The sequence below is a fragment of the Triticum dicoccoides genome, chromosome 2B (genome assembly GCF_002162155.2).
Source record: "Triticum dicoccoides isolate Atlit2015 ecotype Zavitan chromosome 2B, WEW_v2.0, whole genome shotgun sequence".
In the NCBI taxonomy this organism is placed as follows: Eukaryota; Viridiplantae; Streptophyta; class Magnoliopsida; order Poales; family Poaceae; genus Triticum; species Triticum dicoccoides.
Window position 1 is genome coordinate 799037994 of NC_041383.1, and position 20288 is coordinate 799058281.

General features: G+C 47.4%; 2 protein-coding genes across 2 annotated transcripts; both read left to right on the forward strand.

The window, feature by feature from the left end:
- The first annotated feature begins 815 nt into the window (after window positions 1-815).
- On the forward strand, window positions 816-16960 carry LOC119366412 (disease resistance protein Pik-2-like). The gene is made up of 2 exons (XM_037632144.1): window positions 816-1703; window positions 14789-16960. The coding sequence occupies exons 1-2, from the start codon at window positions 850-852 to the stop codon at window positions 16815-16817; spliced, it is 2883 nt and encodes a 960-aa protein (XP_037488041.1). The 5' UTR covers window positions 816-849; the 3' UTR covers window positions 16818-16960.
- Window positions 1715-6371, forward strand: LOC119366413. Its single transcript, XM_037632145.1, has 3 exons — window positions 1715-4884; window positions 4963-5440; window positions 5528-6371. Exons 1-3 carry the CDS (start codon window positions 4730-4732, stop codon window positions 5600-5602), a joined length of 708 nt encoding a protein of 235 aa, XP_037488042.1. The 5' UTR covers window positions 1715-4729; the 3' UTR covers window positions 5603-6371.
- Window positions 16961-20288: the final 3328 nt, after the last annotated feature.

Below are 20288 nucleotides of genomic sequence, written 5' to 3' on the forward strand. Positions count from 1 at the left end.
AGCAGCCATAAGTTTATAGTAAAAACAGAAATTTCATATTCACAGAAATGGAAAGTTCCGTTTCCATGCATGTTACACAGGAAAACACCGTTTCGTTTTTGTTTTCGTTTTCGCATAAAAAATTGCATTTCCACTTCCGTTTTGCAAAATTCCATTTCCATTTTGATATTTCCTCTTCATTTCTATTTTTCCTCCGAAAAAACGAAAAGTTTCCACTCCATTTTCATCCCTAATCCCTCGCGCCCGCCGTGTGCCCCCGGTCCTTCCTCTTGGCCGATTCCTTTGCCCGATGTTCGGGCGTCAGCACCTTCTTCGGCTTGCGGGGGGCGCGAGGCTTGCCTTTGCCGGAGGGGGCGGCCGGCATGCCGGGACGAGGCGAGGGAGGCGAGGCCGGCGGCGTCGAGGTCGTCGTCCATGGCGTGGGTGGGCCGGGAGCGCGCACGGGCGGGAGGATTTTTGGGGGGATTGAAGGGAAATGGTGGAGGCTGCCACCGACCAGCGGGCCCGGGGGAGGAGAAGGCGCGCGCGTCCGCCTCGGGTCCGCGCCAACGCAAATCCGGCTCAAAAATGGGCCGGGAATGGGTCCGCAAGCCGCCAAGCGAACACGCGTCCGTTTGAGTCGGCGCATTGGGCCGACTTTTGTGTCCGCGCTGATCCAAACGAACGCCAGCGGACGAAATGGGTCTCCCCGTTGGAGTTGCTCTAATGCTCTGTCAGCCAAGGACTCGTCTTTTTTCTTTTCTATCTTCTAGTCTTGATAAAGCATCTGCGAAGTGTAGCACAAAACTCTGCATCTCCGATTCAGCCATCCACCCTCCCCACAGAGTCGATAATCAAGAGAGCGGGAGAATGGAAGGAACGACCGCCCAGCTTGTGTCCATCGTCGGGCAGCTGGTGGGTAAGGAGTACCGGCAGCTCCGCGGCGTGAGTGCCCAGGTGGCTGAGCTCAGCGACGAGCTGGAAACCATGAAAGCCATCCTCCGTATGCTGTCCGAAGCAGAAGAGGGCGCCGTGGACCACTTCATCCGGGTGTGGATGAAGCAGGTGCGCGAGCTCGCCTACGACGCCGAGGACTGCGTACACCTCTACATCTTCCGCATCCGGTGCCGGCCAAGAGACCGCTTCCTCGTCTGGTCCAAGCGTGTCCTCGCGACGCTCTTCCCTCGCCGCCGGCTGGCCCGTGAGATCCAGGAGCTCCGCGCTCGTGCAGTCGTCATCAGCGAGCGCCACGCACGTTACGGCGTCAGCCGTGAGGCGCTACTGCGATGCACTACTTCTTCTTTAGCCGCTCCCACGCCCGTGCCCCGCCATGCGCTCGGCCTGCCGGCAGCAAACGACCCCGACCATCTCGTCGGCATCATGGCGCAGGCTGATAAACTGACCAACATGGTGAAGGCAGTTGGTGGGAATCTCAAGGTGTTATCCATCGTGGGATTTGGCGGGCTCGGGAAGACTACACTGGCGATAGAGGTGTGCCGGAAGCTGGAGGAGGAGTTCCCACACCAAGCGCAAGTGTCTGTGTCTCAGGCGTTCGGCGGCACAAAGGATTTCGAGGGTTTGCTGAAGCGCGTGCTTCTGCAGATTGTGAAGCCGAAGGCAGATAATGCCCAAGGCATGAAGATAGAGGAACCTCTAGATAGCGTGGACAACAAGGATGAAGGCGCCCTCACCAGGATGCTCCACGAGCTTCTCAAGGACAAGAGGTAAATACAAACACACACAAACTATTTATCCATATATATTACTCCCTCCGTTCCATAATATAAGAGCGTTTTTGACACCACACTAATATAAAAAAAAGCTTTTATATTGTGGGACGCAGTGGCGATTCTACACAACAGGCTTCAATAGGCTCTAGCCTACCCTCAAAATTTGCCACACAAAAAAACACCACCAATGATCAGCACACTAGTAGTTAGGTGCGCGCATAAAATGGCTTCCAACACCAAAAAATTAGTGTCCTTGAAGTTGAGCCTGCCCTGCAATTACGTCCTAGATTCGCCATTGGTGGGACGGAGGGAGTACTTAGTCTAGCCAACAGTTCTCGCGGCATTCAATGAAAGACAAAATAAGTGTAGCTAGCCTATAAGATAAACCCAACAAATCATATGAAGATAAACAAAGTATGGCTATAATTTCAACATGAGCAAGGTAGTTTCATTTTTCCCCAAGCACCTATCCAGTTATACCCAAGATCTTCTTAAATGTAGGTAAAGATCTTCTTAAATGGTTGGAGTCAGTTATACCGAAGACATCATTATTAGCCCCCATGAGTTGACCCTTTCTGAATGATGGCTCAGAAGGACCATAAATGCAGGAAGAAGAAGAAGAACAAGCTTATTATTTGAACCAATAAAAAAACATCAGTAATGTAATTCTAAAAAACCATACAACTATTTTCTCTTATTTCAAATACTTATTGGGATATTCCTATTGCACTATAAATAATTAGTGAAGGCATACACTACAGCAAAAAAGGGGACTCTGCTTCTCTTTACACGAGGGATGACAAGGATTATACCACTGCAAGCTGTACCCATGGTTTTACCTAACAATATAGGATCTGTAGAAATAGAAAAATGCTAGAAATAGTACAAAAAAAAGTGATGCACCTCATATTTTTCTATTTTGGAAGGTCACTGTCGCAAACAAAATCAAGTGCTCCATCTTAAGTGTACCACAAAACAAGGCAGATTTAACTAATAGGTAGGCCACCTACGACTGGAATATGACACAAATCATCCTGGACTAATAACTAAGACAAACAAGCGAGCAAAATATTTAAGATGCCATATTAATATGGTTCCATGGCTCCTCAATGAGCACCAGCTGACAAGAGGAAAAAAGTTGAACCTGCTGTCATGAGAAGATAACGAAGGTAATCAAGCCACTGATCGATAAATTCCCTAATTAGTCACTGCACATATACAACTAAGCTTTCCTGTAACTCGGAAGAAATTGATGTGATCCTGGCAAATGAAATACATATGCAACTATGCTTTCCTGTAACTCCAAAGAAATTGATGTTAGCCCGGCAAATGAAATACTCCCTCCAGTCCATATTAATTGTCGCTCATTTATTACAACTTTGAACAAAATCAGCGACAATTAAGATGGATTGGAGTGAGCAAATGCAAGTATGCTTTCCTGTAACCCGGAAGAAATTGATGTGAACCTGCCAAATGAAATAAATATATATGAAACTATGCCTTCCTAACTCAGAAGAAATTGATATCATCCTGGCAAATGAAAAACAAAAGAACAATCCCAAATGTAATAAACATACATCATGTATGTATGCCTCAATGTAACCACCAACAGCATCAGTTTAGATTCATACTCACTCTTGAATATTGACTTCTTTACATTTGCTCCTTGCTGTAGTGCATACTCCCTCTGTAAAGAAATATAATAGTGTTGAAATGCAACACTCTTATATTTCTTTACAGAGGGAGTACATAATATTCCTGAAAATTAGTTGTCATGTTGACCTTTTTTCACTTCAAAACAAATCAAGAATTATCATGTAACATGGGGTAGAAGCATATCAACATCAAAGCAAGTGCTGGAAACATCTAATATAGAAACGGGAAAAATATCTCACATATCCATATGAAAACAAATTGTAGAGCTCTTTTTGTTCTTCCTCACAACCCTAGATATCTGCTCGAGAAAATTAACCAACATGGAGCATGGTGGATGGACGAAGTGGAGGACATGAGCAACAGAGAAAGTGTTCTGCCGCAAGAAAAGGAAGCCTACGTCTTTTTCAAGTAGCGTACTACGGACACCCCTTATCCTTATCCTCCAACATTGTTTTAAGATCCGTGCTAGACAACTAACTTACTACACCAAATTTTCTTTTTTTTGTTTCTTAAAAAAAACACATGAACTTCAAACTTTCCAAGACACCAAAACATTCTAACTAGAATGTGGGAAAAAACTTTTAGATTTTTTGGGTTCAACATAAATATATGAAATGGGAATTTTTATTAAAAAATGTACCTTTTAGTATTTAAGTTGCATGAAAAATTCTGGAAGTTTTTTCTCACATTCTAGTTAGAATGTTTGGTTGAGCTGCCAAGTCTGAAGTTCATATGTTGTTCTATATGGGAGAAACAAAAAAGACAAAAGTACTTGCACGAATCGCGATGCAAAAATGAGTGGCTAGATAAGAGCATCTCTAGCAGACCCTGTATAATGCCCCGACCCACAAAATAACCGCCAAAATCCGGGTCCACGCTAAAAATGCTACCCGATCAAACCCCGCAAACGCGTCGGACCCATAAATTTTTTTGCGGGGCGCGGCAAAAGTTCGCCATCAACCTTTAGATTCACGGGGTGGGAGGCCGACCCGAGCTCACCCCCTATCCACAGCGAGATTTGGCGCGAGGAAAATTTCCGCGCGGCCGTTCGTGCTTCCCACCCCGTTTGCCACCATCTCTCGGCCTCCACCTGCTCCGGCCCCTTTTCCCTGGCCATTCTTCGCCGCCATGGAAGCCTCCTAGCGTCCCCTGTCATCATGGATGTCGCGCACGTGCAATCCCCTCCGGCAGATCTCGTCACCAGCCATGTCGCCCCCGCCGTCACTCAAGGCATCACCGTGCCTGCTCGCAAGCGGCAGGGCAATGTGGTCGTGCAGGGCGCAAATCCGACTGGCCCCGTCGGGAAGGCACGTGCACCCGGTGCCGCTACCGCTGCGTGATCTGCCCGGCCGCCGCCAGAGAAGATGGGGAAGGTTTCGGGCATGAAGCATAAGAATATTCCTACGAAAAGGTCGGCACCTTCATCCTCTCCCTCCGCCCCGGCAAGAGGTAACCCGACGATGCCGTTTAACGGCGCTGCTTCCACCGCAGGCGAGGTGTTTGATGAAATGGCCAGAAGGTATGCTTCTTCGATTTCTTCTACTTTATTCGCTTTTCGCCAATGTGGTATCTCGTGACTTGATGTCACTTACTATAGCGGTGGTTCAAACGATGCCACTGCCGAGTTCGTCAACTTGTTGGACTCCAACACCGTGGACGTCGATCAAGCCCCGTTCGCTGATTTCGATTACAATGAAATGGAGGGTGGCGTGGATGATCACGGTGGTGAAGATGAAGTTGAGGAGATAGACGAGGGGGTGTATGAGAAAGCACAAGCAAAAAAAGATGCGAGATCGAAGAGCTGCACAATGTTAGAGGACCAAATATTGATCAAGGCTTGGAGTGCGGTGTCTCTTGATGCTTGCACCGGTACATCTCAAACCACCAAGAGGTATTGGCAAAGGATCGAAGATCAGTACTTCCCTATGATGGGAAAGTATCCCAATAGGACTCCACGCACCTTTGGGTCACTCCAAGGTTGTTGGGACGTGATCAAGCCGATTTGTAGCCGTTGGGCTGCTTGCTTGGAACAAGTTTGCAATGCACCTCCAAGTCTAACCGTGGAATCTGACTATGTGAGTTCGTTTTCACGTCCCACATTGTGCAAATCATTTGTACCATTTGAAGAGACTGCATCATTTGACATTGTTTTAATTGTGTAGGAGAAAATTGCCCAACAAAGATACAAAGGCATGGAAGCTTCCGAAGGCAAAAAAATTAAACTAGAGCATTGCTAGGAACTGCTCAAAGGGTGTGACAAGTGGAAGTTGATTGACAGAGAATCCCCACCGAAGAGAGGTTCACTTACGAACATGGATGAAGATGAAGATGATGATGGCCCACGAAACTTGAACAAGCCCGATGGAGACAAGAAGACAAAGGAGAAGATCAAGAGGGAACACGATGCATCGAGCTTGCAGGACAAGATAGATACATGGTGCAATCAAATGTGTTGATGTTGGAGAAGACATTGGAGGCAAAGAAAGAGTTGGCCGAGAAGAAGGCGCGAGAGAAGCAAGAGAAGTGGTAATTGCTCAAGGACAAGGGGTTGCGCAAGGCGGCCATTCAGGAGAGAAGAGACAATGCCGCTGAGAACAAAGCCATGGCCAAGCTTCTTGCCGAAGAGAACAGGATCATGACATTGAACAGTTATGGCATGGACGACATCACCAAAGAATGGCTTGATATGTCAAGGAGAGACATCTTGAAGAGGAGAATGCTAGCAGCGGCCCGTGGGTGTTTCGGTGCCGGCGATGCTTTCACATTCAGTGCGCCCGGCGATACTTTCGGTACCAGAGTTGGAAGAAGTGCCGGTGATGGATTCGGAGTCGGTGATGGAATTGATGGCGGTGGTGCGGAGTGAAGATCACGACCACGGGTGAAAAGCAACCAAGATGATGATGGACGTGATCGTCGCTTTTGCATGAAGTCCTTTTGCATCTGTCATACAAAACTATGCTTTTATTCGCGCGTGAACAATGTTTTATTCTTCGAATTTGCACACAATTGTCGGACTCGCTGTCAAATTCGCTAATCGAAGGTTTTGGTTTGCTGGCAGACGCAGGCTGCGGCCAAGCAGATCCCGCGTAGCCGACCCATAAAACAGCATAAATCGTTTTTTAGCGAACTATAAACAAATTTTGCGGGTCGACATTATAGGCAAGAGATGCTCTAAGAGGGTGTCCTGAAGCCTATGCTCTACAACATGTTTATCGCTAGCCCCCACTAACTTATTTCTCTTAAAATGCAAGGATGCAACCTACATGGAAAATCATCCACTATGACCATGCATAAGAAAACGTCCATCAAAATGTAAACATGCATGATAATTTTCATTATATTATAATATTCATATTTAATAAAAAATATAACTAATCGTACACAATAAATCATATAATTTTCAATTTTCATTCTCATATTATTACTACATATATTCATGTCTCATACAACCAAATATCATTGAAATATATTGGAACATATTCCCGCAATAACGTGCGGGGTATCCTGTTTCAAAAGCGCCCACGCTAGATGGGCATGCACAAAGTGCTTAAGGTGTCCTGTGTTGGGGAACGTTGCAGAAAATTAAAATTTTCCTACGGTTTCACCAAGATCCATCTATGAGTTCATCTAAGCAACGAGTCAAGGGAGAGAGTTTGCATCTACATACCACTTGTAGATCGAGTGCGGAAGCATTCAAGGGGATGGTGATGAGGGAGTCGTACTCGCCGTGATTCGGATCACCGACGACCAAGTGCTGAACGGACAGCACCTCCGCGTTCAACACACGTACGGGACGATCGACGCCTCCTCCGTCTTGATCCAGCAAGGAGGAAGGAGAGGTTGAGGAAGGCAGCTCCAATGGCAGCACGACGGCGTGGTGCAAATTGGTGCAACAGTACTCCGACAGAGCTTCGCCAAACTCGTACGGAAGAGGAGAGGTGTTGGGGAGGGGAGGGGCTGCGCCTTGGATTGTGTGTTGCAGCCCTACCCTCACCCCTCTATATATAGGGGGAAGAGGGCAAGAGGGTCCGGCCCTCTAGGGGAAACCCTAGAGGGGGCGGCGGCCAAAGGGAGAGGGGAAAGAGGGGTGGCTTGCCCCCCAAGCTAGGGGGGCGCCCCCTTTAGGGTTCCCCCTCCCAAGCCCTAGCCGCATGGGCCTAGGTGGGGAGGCGCGCCCAGCCCACTAGGGGCTGGCTCCCTCTCCCACGCAGCCCATGTGGCCCCCGGGAGGCGTGGCCCCTCCCGGTGGACCTCCGGAACCCTTCCGGTGGCCCCGGTACAATACCGGTATGCCCCCGAAACTTTCCGGCGTCCGTTTAACAACTTTCCATATATAAATCTTTACCTCCGGACCATTCCGGAACTCTTCGTGACGTCCGGGATCTCATCTGGGACTCCGAACAACATTCGGTAATCACATACAAGTCTTCCTAATAACCCTAGCGTCACCGAACTTTAAGTGTGTAGACCCTACGGGTTCGGGAGACATGCAGACATGACCGAGACGACCTCAGGTCAATAACCAACAGCGGTATATGGATACCCATGTTGGCTCCCACATGCTCCTCGATGTTGTCATCGGATGAACCACGATGTCAAGAGTTCAAGCAACCCCATATTCTATTCCCTTTGTCAGACGGTATGTTACTTGCCCGAGACTCGATCGTCGGTATCCCAATACCTCGTTCAGTCTCGTTACCGGCAAGTCACTTTACTCGTACCATAATGCATGATCCCGTGACCAGACACTTAGTCACTTTGAGCTCATTATGATGATGCACTACCGAGTGGGCCCAGTGAAACTCTCCGTAACACGGAGTGACAAATCCCAGTCTCGATCCGTGTCAACCCAACAGATACTTTCGGAGATACCTGTAGTGCACCTTTATAGTCACCCAGTTACATTGTGACGTTTGGTACACCCAAAGCACTCCTACGGTATCCGGGAGTTACACGATCTCATGGTCTAAGGAAGAGATACTTGACATTGGAAAAGATCCAGCAAAACGAACTACACGATCTTGTGCCATGCTTAGGATTGGGTCTTGTCCATCACGTCATTCTCCTAATGACGTGATCCCGTTGTCAATGACATCTGATCTCCATAGTCAGGAAACCATGACTATCTATTGACCAACGAGCTAGTCAACTAGAGGCTTACTAGGGACGTATTGTAGTCTATGTATTCACACATGTATTACGATTTCCGGGTAATACAATTATAGCATGAATAAAAGACAATTATCATGAACAAGTAAATATAATAATAATGCTTTTATTATTGCCTCTAGGGCATATTTCCAACAGTCTCCCACTTGCACTAGAGTCAATAATCTAGTTACATTGTGATGAATCGAACACCCATAGAGTTCTGGTGTTGATCATGTTTTGCTCGTGAGAGAGGTTTAGTCAACGGATCTACGACATTCAGATCCGTATGCACTTTACAAATTTCTATGTCTCCATCTTGAACATTTTCACGGATGGAGTTGAAGCGACGCTTGATGTGCCTGGTCCTCTTGTGAAACCTGGGCTCCTTGGCAAGTGCAACAGCCCCAGTGTTGTCACAGAAGAGTTTGATCGGCCCCGACGCATTGGGTATGACTCCTAGGTCGGTGATGAACTCCTTCACCCAAATTGCTTCATGCGCTGCCTCCAAGGCTGCCATGTACTCCGCTTCACATGTAGATCCCGCCACGACGCTCTGCTTGCAGCTGCACCAGCTTACTTCTCCACCATTCAACATATACACGTATCCGGTTTGTGACTTAGAGTCATCCAGATCTGTGTCGAAGCTAGCGTCGACGTAACCCTTTACGAAGAGCTCTTCGTCACCTCCATAAACGAGAAACATGTCCTTTGTCCTTTTCAGGTACTTCAGGATATTCTTGACCGCTGTCCAGTGTTCCTTGCCGAGATTACTTTGGTATCTTCCTACCAAACTTACGGCAAGGTTTACATCAGGTCTGGTACACAGCATGGCATACATAATAGATCCTATGGCTGAGGCATAGGGGATGACACTCATCTCTTCTTTATCTTTTGCCGTGGTCGGGCATTGAGCTGAGCTCAGTCTCACACCTTGCAGTACAGGCAAGAACCCTTTCTTGGACTGATCCATTTTGAACTTCTTCAAAATCTTATCAAGGTATGTGCTTTGTGAAAGACCTATGAGGCGTCTCGATCTATCTCTATAGATCTTGATGCCTAATATATAAGCAGCTTCTCCAAGGTCCTTCATTGAAAAACTTTTATTCAAGTAGGCCTTAATGTTGTACAAGAGTTCTATATCATTTCCCATCAAAAGTATGTCATCTACATATAATATGAGAAATGCTACGGAGCTCCCACTCACTTTCTTGTAAACGCAGGCTTCTCCATAAGTCTGCATAAACCCAAACGCTTTGATCATCTCATCAAAGCGAATGTTCCAACTCCGAGATGCTTGCACCAGCCCATAAATGGATCGCTGGAGCTTGCATACTTTGTTAGCATTCTTAGGATCAACAAAACCTTCCGGCTGCATCATATACAGCTCTTCCTTAAGATAACCGTTAAGGAACGCTGTTTTGACGTCCATCTGCCATATCTCATAATCATAGTATGCGGCAATTGCTAACATGATTCGGACGGACTTAAGCTTCGCTACGGGAGAGAAAGTCTCATCGTAGTCAATCCCTTGAACTTGTCGATAACCCTTAGCGACAAGATGAGCTTTATAGATGGTAACATTACCATCCGCGTCCGTCTTCTTCTTAAAGATCCATTTGTTTTCTATCGCTCGCCGATCATCGGGCAAGTCTGTCAAAGTCCATACTTTGTTTTCATACATGGATCCTATCTCGGATTTCATGGCTTCGAGCCATTTGTTGGAATCCGGGCCCGCCATCGCTTCTTCATAGTTCAAAGGTTCACCGTTGTCTAACAACATGATTTCCAGGACAAGGTTGCCGTACCACTCTGGCGCGGAACGTGTCCTAGTAGACCTACGAAGTTCAGTATCAACTTGATCCGAAGTACCTAGATCATCATCATTAATTTCCTCTCCAGTCGGTGTAGGCACCACAGGAACATTTTCCTGAGCTGCACTACTTTCCGGTTCAAGAGGTAGTACTTCATCGAGTTCTACTTTCCTCCCACTTACTCCTTTCGAGAGAAACTCTTTTTCCAGAAAGGATCCGTTCTTGGCAACAAAGATCTTGCCTTCGGATCTAAGGTAGAAGGTATACCCAATGGTTTCCTTAGGGTATCCTATGAAGACGCATTTTTCCGACTTGGGTTCGAGCTTTTCAGGTTGAAGTTTCTTGACATAAGCATCGCATCCCCAAACTTTTAGAAACGACAGCTTAGGTTTCTTCCCAAACCATAATTCATACGGTGTCGTCTCAACGGATTTAGATGGTGCCCTATTTAAAGTGAATGTAGCTGTCTCTAGAGCGTATCCCTAAAATGATAGCGGTAAATCGGTAAGAGACATCATAGATCGCACCATATCCAATAGAGTGCGATTACGACGTTCGGACACACAGTTACGCTGAGGTGTTCCAGGCGGCGTGAGTTGTGAAACGATTCCACATTTTCTTAAGTGTGTACCAAATTCATGACTTAGATATTCTCCTCCACGATCTGATCGTAAGAATTTTATCTTTCGGTCACGTTGATTCTCTACCTCATTCTAAAATTCCTTGAACTTTTCAAAGGTCTCAGACTTGTGTTTCATCAAGTAGACATACCCATATCTACTCAAGTCATCAGTGAGAGTGAGAACATAACGATATCCTCCGCGAGCAAAAGAGAACTACGCATAGACCTAGCTCTGATACCACTGTTGGGGAACGTTGCAGAAAATTAAAATTTTCCTACAGTTTCACCAAGATCCATATATGAGTTCATCTAAGCAACGAGTCAAGGGAGAGAGTTTGCATCTACATACCACTTGTAGATCGAGTGCGGAAGCTTTCAAGGGGATGGTGATGAGGGAGTCGTACTCGCCGTGATTCGGATCACCGACGACCAAGTGCTGAACGGACAGCACCTCCATGTTCAACACACGTACGGGACGATCGACGTCTCCTCCGTCTTGATCCAGCAAGGAGGAAGGAGAGGTTGAGGAAGGAAGCTCCAATGGCAGCACGACGGCGTGGTGCAAATTGGTGCAGCAGTACTCCGACAGAGCTTCGCCAAACTCGTAAGGAAGAGGAGAGGTGTTGGGGAGGGGAGGGGCTGTGCCTTCGATTGTGTGTTGTAGCCCTCCCCTCACCCCTCTATATATAGGGGGAAGAGGGAAAGAGGGGACGGCCCTCTAGGGGAAACCCTAGAGGGGGCGGCGGCCAAAGGGAGAGGGGAAAGAGGGGTGGCTTGCCCCCCAAGCTAGGGGGGCGCCCCCTTTAGGGTTTCCCCCTCCCAAGCCCTAGCCACATGGGCCTAGGTGGGAGGCGCGCCCAGCCCACTAGGGGCTGGATCCCTCTCCCATGCAGCCCATGTGGCCCCCCGGGAGGGGTGGCCCCTCCCATTGGACCTCCGGAACCCTTCCGGTGGCCCCGGTACAATACCGGTATGCCCCCAAAACTTTCCGGCGTCCGTTTAACAACTTTCCATATATAAATCTTTACCTCCGGACCATTCCGGAACTCCTCGTGACCTCCGGGATCTCATCCGGGAGACCGAACAACATTCGGTAATCACATACAAGTCTTCCTAATAACCCTAGCGTCACCGAACATTAAGTGTGTAGACCCTACGGGATCGGGAGACATGCAGACATGACCGAGATGACCTCAGGTCAATAACCAACAGCGGGATCTGGATACCCATGTTGGCTCCCACATGCTCCTCGATGTTGTCATCGGATGAACCACGATGTCAAGGGTTCAAGCAACCCCGTATTCTATTCCCTTTGTCAGATGGTATGTTACTTGCCCGAGACTCGATCGTCGGTATCCCAATACCTCGTTCAGTCTCATTACCGGCAGTCACTTTACTCGTACCGTAATGCATGATCCCGTGACCAGACACTTAGTCACTTTGAGCTCATTATGATGATGCACTACCGAGTGGGCCCAGTGATACCTCTCCGTAACACGGAGTGACAAATCCCAGTCTCGATCCGTGTCAACCCAACAGATACTTTCAGAGATACCTGTAGTGCACCTTTATAGTCACCCAGTTACGTTGTGACGTTTGGTACACCCAAAGCACTCCTACGGTATCCGGGAGTTACACGATCTCATGGTCTAAGGAAGAGATACTTGACATTGGAAAAGCTCTAGCAAAACGAACTACACGATCTTGTGCCATGCTTAGGATTGGGTCTTGTCCATCACGTCATTCTCCTAATGACGTGATCCCGTTGTCAATGACATCCGATGTCCATAGTCAGGAAACCATGACTATCTGTTGACCAACGAGCTAGTCAACTAGAGGCTTACTAGGGACGTATTGTAGTCTATGTATTCACACATGTATTACGATTTCCGGATAATACAATTATAGCATGAATAAAATACAATTATCATGAACAAGGAAATATAATAATAATGCTTTTATTATTGCCTCTAGGGCATATTTCCAACATCCTGATCTAACGTATGTGAGCCCTAGCGGGCTCGCTCCCCCGCTCCCCTTCTGCCTAGGGTTTCCGCGCCGCCGCCGGCGGCTTCCCCCCGCGAAGCCGCCGTCGCCGCTCGCCTCACCCGCTCCCCCGCTCCTCTCTCGTCCCTGTACCCCCCGCATCGCCTCCCGGGCGAGGCGACCGGGGGGCCCCGACGCCGCTCCCCTCTCGTGCGCCCCCAAGCTCCTCCCTCCTCCCGCCGCCGTCAGTGCGCGCCGCCGGGCCTTGCCCGCATGGTGCCGGCGGTGGCGGGCCTGCCTGTCCCTGCGCGCGGCCTCCTCTGCTCGGGCGATGGTGGCTGGCGATGGTGCGTCCTGGCGGCGGGGTTCGCGGGGCGCGGGCGTATCTGATGCGGTGGCGCGCGGTGGTGCGGCTAGCCGCCGGCCTCCGCTCCGCCCAGATCTGGGCTCTTCTGGGCCCCAGCTGGGTTGGGGCGGGCCGGTGTTCCGGCGTGCGGCGGCGTGGCTCCCTGGTGGTGGTGGCGCGGCTTTGTCGGCCGATGTGCTGCAGCGTGGCGGCAGGGGTTGTCTGGATCCTTTGGGGTCCGGTCGGGCCTATGCGGGCCTGGTAAGCTCCTGTCATCACGTACGGTCGGCTCCGCATCGGCGGTGGTGGTAGTCCCCTCCCATCGGCTGAGTTGCGGCTGCCCCCGAGCCCGTTGGCCCCTCGTCAATTTGATGGTTCAGCGACTGTTGGTGGCTCAGTGACTGTGGTGGCACATGTTGGTGGGCGGCAGTTCTGGTGGAGCACTTCCGATCGTCCGGGATGGTGGTGGTTGTTTGGGTTGGGAGAAATCCCTGGTGGCTCGTCCATCACCGACGCGGTGACACCTGCGGGCGCCGCCGGACCTTCCTGAAGGGCGTCGGATCTGCCTCTTCCCCACTACCCTCTGCGTACCGGGGAAAACCCTTGGACTTGTCCGGGCAGCAGCGGCGTCGTCGTCGCATTCCTTCCTGAAGGTGCTGCTCGGTACGCGATGCCTCGGAGTGCTAGAAGCGCGGTGGTACTTCTCCGGTGGGTGCAGCGGTCACTGGTCATCTTTGTTTCATCGACCTGCCGTTGTCGGCATTTGTTTCTTTTTCTTTTTCTTTTTCTTTTCCTTTGGGCGTGCTTGTGCTGCTTCCGCCCCAGCATCTATCGTTGGTTGTATCGGATGGTTGCTTTGTAATACAAAGCGGGGGGAAACCCTTTTTCTCACATCTAACGTCTGTGACCGATCTGGTGAACTCTTATTAGAATAGTTGGATATCCATTATTGATGGATCTTCAAAACTGCACCTAAAACCCTTCAGGCAATAGGTCTGCTGAACTCTTATTACTACCTTTCTCTCAGTTTACAGGGCGTGCGCGTACCTCTAGGTCGTCAATTTGACCAACCTAATACAAGTCATATATTACAAAAAAAATACCAATATAAACTTTAGATGTTCTATTTTCAAACGATATAATTTTTGTGTTATATAGTTTATATTAGGGTGATAAAATTGGCAACCTAGGTATACGTACGTGTAGGACTTGTAAACTGAAAAGGAGGTAGTAGAATAGTTGGATATCCATATATTTATTATTACAGTAAATAGTATAAAACATTAATTATTTATAATATTGAATAATTTTTACAATAATATAAATCTATTCAAGAAAATCTACATTGCATATCTCATGTCCCGAAAATGAGTAGTTAGCTAATACCATGCCTTTGTATATGGCCTTATGTTGCCGTGTTTATGCAGTTAATGACGATATATTATTAAAGGTAGCCTTCAGTTTTCACACGTCCTAGTTAACTATGGAATTCCTATGATGAAACCAGGTACCTTATTGTAGTCGATGATGTATGGACAGCAGCCACATGGAATGCAATCAGATTCAAGTTACCAGAGAATGAAAACGGCAGCAGGGTAATTGTGACCACTAGGATACAGACGGTTGCCGAAGCATGCAGTGTTGATGGAGATCTCATTCATCAGATGAAGTGCCTTGACTTTGATGAATCCAAAAAGTTGTTCCTCAGCAGAGCATTTGGTTCAGAGGACGCCACTTTGCACGATGATCTGAGAAGTGAAATGAACAAAATCTTAAAAAAATGTGGTGGGCTACCAATGGCCATTATTAGCATCGCGAACCTCTTGGCCAGCTACAAATCATCGGAGAGCAAAGATATGTGGGAAAGAGTTTGCAAGTCAATTGGTTCTCAAATGGAGAACAACCCTACTCTTGAGGGCATGAGGCAAATAGTTACTCTCAGCTATAACCACCTGCACTATTATCTCAAGGGTTGCATGATGTACCTCAGCATTTTCCCAGAGGATTATGTAATCGTCAAGAAACGGCTGTTGAAGAGATGGATTGCAGAAGGACTGGTTGCTGAGATCCGGGGTTTGACATTAATGGAGACTGCAGAAGCCTACTACGACGAGTTGGTGAGTAGGAACATGATTGGTCGGGCCGATGATATTGTCACCTGGTGGGATGGGACCGTGGAGACGTGTCGAGTACATGACATAGTACTTGAGGTCATGGTGTCCAAATCCCTGGAGGCTAACTTTGTTAGCCTAATAGGTGGCCCGTATGAAGGGATGACGTATGGTAGCATGCGCCGCCTGTCCATCCATGGCGGAAAAGAGGTAGCGCCTGTGGACTCGCCATCTAACAAAATTGCAGCATCACATGGTAAGAAGAATGCAATCGAGGGGATGGACATGGAGCATGTCCGATCATTGAGCATGTTTGGCCCTGAAGATCAAAAGAAGGTGCTTGACCGTTTGTGCAAGTTCACCCTGCTCAGGGTACTTGACTTGGAAGACTGCATGGCCATAGAAAACAAACATTTGAGAGATGTCTGCCGGATGTACCTGCTGAAGCTCTTGAATTTGAAAGGAACAAGTATCAGTCATATGCCTCCGGAAGTCGGTGACCTGGAGAATTTGGAGACCCTTGATGTTCGTGGGACGCAACTTGAAGATCTACCGGAAACGGTGACAAAACTAGAGAAACTAGAACACCTGCAAATCAACAAGAAGGCCGACATTTACTTCAGCTGTTGGAAAGCAAGAAAGGGCCTGGGTAGGATGAAGGCACTACGGACGCTGAATGTAGTAGTTTTCGATAGTGATGCTGATGCCGCCGAAGAGCTCGGTGAACTACAACAATTGGGAGAGTTGCGCATGAAAGTGGAAACTGATCCCCTTCATCTGGATGTTAGGCAAAAGCTTGCCAAGTCCCTGAGCAAGATATATTCCCTGCGGTGGCTGAACGTTACCGACCGTGTTAGGGACGGTCAATATTTGGACTTTATACATGACATCAACCCACCGCCGCGGCTCCTCAGGTATCTTAGGATCGGCTCCGGCATTAGCAAATTGCCTGAGTGGATCCGGTCACTGAATTATCTTACAGAGCTTTTCCTTTCTTGGACATACTTGGATGGTGACAAACTGTTTGGCCCAGTATGTAAGCTGCCAAATCTGTGGCACATACACCTGGAGGCTTGCTACTACGTGGGTAGAGAACTAGTTGCAGAAACTGCCCACGACTTTCCAGCGCTCAAGTACCTGTACCTGAACTTTGATATTGAAGGTATGGAAGTTCTCAGATTTGAGGAAAAATCAATGTCAAAGCTCGAGAAACTCCAGGTGAGGTTTCTACACAGAGAATCTAAGATAATCCAAGGCATGGAGAATTTGACAAGCCTTAAAGATGTGGTGCTCGAAGGAAACAAAGACAACCCTGCATTGGACGGTGCAGTGGAGCAATTAAAGACAATGAATACGAAGCGCCATGAATCCAATCATATCAAGGTTCTAGTTAAATACGAGACCGTGCAGTGGCTCGGTGTGTAGTTAGATGTTGTGATCACTCTGTTTTGTCACTCTGCTTGATTACAGGAGGTTGGTTTGGTTCTCTTTCGTTCAGTGTCTGTTTCACAAGTGTTCTTTTTCAAGGTTTTTCTTCAGATCTGTTTACTACTTTCCTGTAAATTGTTGTGATGTCGTTTGCTTATTACGTATCATGTAAAGCTAGCTGGGGGTCCTCGGCAGCTTAAGACTTGTGTTTGTTAAACACGAATTATAATTATGTAATAAAGGCAGTGATTGCTGCAGTTTGTACTGCTGTTGCTTTCTTGGACATTGATTTATCTTTCCAACAAATGTACATTTCTCAACATCTGTTTGAGATTCACAGGCAGTCAGAGTTCATTGGTTTAATTATTGTTATTGTTCTCACCGGTATTTCATAAGCTTGTGGTCCAAGAATAGGATCCTAACTCAACTTAACCAGACTCGTATTGTAAATAAGCTAAAACTAAGGAACCAAACAATCAAGATGCCACCCTTGTACAATTCAAGCTTGTCTGAGCACACCACAAAGAAAGCAATTATGACAAACAAGGGAGATTAGTCGAGCGTACCAGGCCTGCAACAACACCTTTTAGCATGCCAATAGCTTGCCTCGAACACAAACGATACCCCTCCGTGTGAAATATAACTGTCACAATATATATGAACGAATGGTCTATGGGTGTTGTAGGAAACACTGAACTCATACAGGATTTGTTGACACACGAACACGTCACGTGTACCCTCGACGCCGGGGGTGATGCACCGCAGCTCACGTCGAAGGAGACCCGACCGACAGCGCGATACGCAAGACAGTCGGCGGGTGTTTTTGCAGACCCGAAACCCCGCGCACCCGGGAGGGACCCCGTCAGGGATTGCGGCGGCTATGGGCTGCCCTAGGTCGATTCGCTCACCCCTAGAGCCTCGGGATTCGCAGCTCTCAAACACGAAGAACAGCGAAGAACGAGAGAGAAAAACGGTGGAGAGATAAAACGTAGACAGGAAAAAGTAGTATATTGATTTGTTCGATTGTGTGTTGTTTCAATCGGCCGTCAACCCCAACATAAATAAGAGGCGGCTGGACTTCCCGTCCAAGAAAAGGATTCATCTAGGCTTTCTTTACAAGAAAATTACATCAATTCACGTCCAAAACCCTAGTCAAATTCGGACTGGTTTTGTCCGAACTTTCCAAAACTGTTCGGTTTAAACTGACTGTACCTTGCGGGTCTTTTTTGTGGTGGTAAACGATCTCGGATGGAAACGAGCCCAAAAGCAATATTGACCGTTTCGACGATACGAAAAACTTTCATGTTGAACGTTTTCCGATTCGAGGCCATCTTCTAGGGCAAAACACTCACGCATTACATCAGACACTTGCCAAAACATGTCTGGTCTCCCGCGTCATATTTCGCCTCTTGAGAGGGCTGCATTCAGATAGCTCTAACTTTTGCATACGAACTCGCATTGAGATGATTTTTATATAAAAAACGACCGACTTAACGAGACGAAGACAATCATGTAGAGCATTCCTTCATCCGAGATTGTCCTGGAGGCTTAATTGACCAAAAAGCACTCAGAACACCTAAACATGACAATCTGAGTGTAGTTTTGGTCTTTGACATGATGCCGAATAATTATGGTCCAAACATTAAAGTTGTTTCATTCGGTGATGTGAAACTTTTCATGCTGAAAACCCTTTCACTCTGCATCTTGCCAAAATCAGGCGTCAACACATGCCCCCCTGTTTTTCGGCAAAGCTTGCATGCCGAAAAATAATATGCATAGCGTTCGTTCTAACGACGATGTCGACACTCCATCGGCCATTTATTTTCCTCAGGGCGATAATTATGTATCGGCCATGTTTGTGCTAAGGGCAATAGTCATATATCGTCCATTGCCTACTCAGGCTTCCTGCCACACACTCGGGTGGTACTTCTTCAAATATTTCCCGTTGAGAGCTCGGGGTAACAATGCCCCTTGTATTGATTCCACCAAATATAAATTTCCGGGAACAACCCTTGTAATTCTAAAAGGACCTTCCCAACTCGGAGACCACTTCCTGAATTTCCTATCCCTTGAACCAATCGGCAGAATCACCTTCCAGACGAGATCACCAACTTGAAAATTCTTCAACTTAACTTTCTTATTGTAAGCTCTTGCAACCCTCAACTTGTCTCTCTCTATGGACTTCAAAGCAACCAAACGTTTATCGGCAACTTCATCAATATTGTCCATCATCAAGTTATAAAAGTCTATTGCCGATAAATCATTTTGTTTGGCTATTCTCAAAGCATTCAAATTTACTTCCACTGGTAAAACAGCCTCTTGGCCATATACAAGCTCATATGGAGTCACCTTGGTAGCACCATGCCTTGAAATTCTATGTGCCCACAAAGCTTCAGACAACAACTCATGCCATCTCCTCGGATTATCCTCAATCCTCTTCTTGATGAGCTTGATTAAAATTTTATTGCTAGACTCAGCTTGTCCATTAGCTTGGGCATAATACGGAGAGGAATTGAGCAACTTTATGTTATAAGATTCGGCAAACTCTCTGATTTGGTGTGACATGAAAGATGAACCTTGATCCGTAGTTAACATTTGAGGAATACCGAATCTATGAATAATGTGCTCGGTTATGAATTGAATTACCTCCGTATGTGTCATGTTCTTGAGAGGTACTGCTTCAGACCATTTAGTGAAATAATCAGTTGCCACCAATACGAACCGATGCCCTTTTGAAGAAGACGGGTGGATTTGTCCAATGAAATCTAAACCCCAACCTCTGAAAGGCCACGGTTTGATAATAGGATGTAACATAGCAGCAGGAGCCAATTGAATATCACCAAACTTTTGACAAGCTTCACATCCTTTATAATATCTGAAGCAATCATTAATCATAGTCGACCAATAAAACCCAGCACGTCGCAATAACCATTTCATCTTGGGAGCCGACTGGTGAGTGCCACAAATACGTTCATGTACTTCCCCCATAGCAACTCTTGCCTGGTCCTCATCCAAACACTTTAGAAGAACATCATCGACTGTTCGGCGATAAAGACCATCATCTCTCATTGTATACTTAAAAGCCATACGCCGAACAGCCCTGTCCACCCTTTCACTCAGATTGCACAAGTAATCAACAATGGGCTTTCTCCAGTCGGAATTATCACCTGCACTAGATTTTTTGTTAATGGCCGAATCAGTGGGTTCAGGTCACTGATAGAAAAAGAGGCTTCCGTCCAGCCCCATTAGTCGCGAAACTGTAGGAACCGCGACTAATGAAGTCTTTAGTCGCGGTTCGGCAGATGAACCGCGACCAAATGCCTGGGCCCAGGGTGCCCAAAGGCCTTTAGTCGCGGTTGGCCAGGCCAACCGCGACTAAAGCTCCTCCCTTTTAGTCCCGGTTTGTGGCACGAACCGGAACTAATGGGGTTGAGACCTTTAGTCCCGGTTCGTGCCACGAACCGGTAC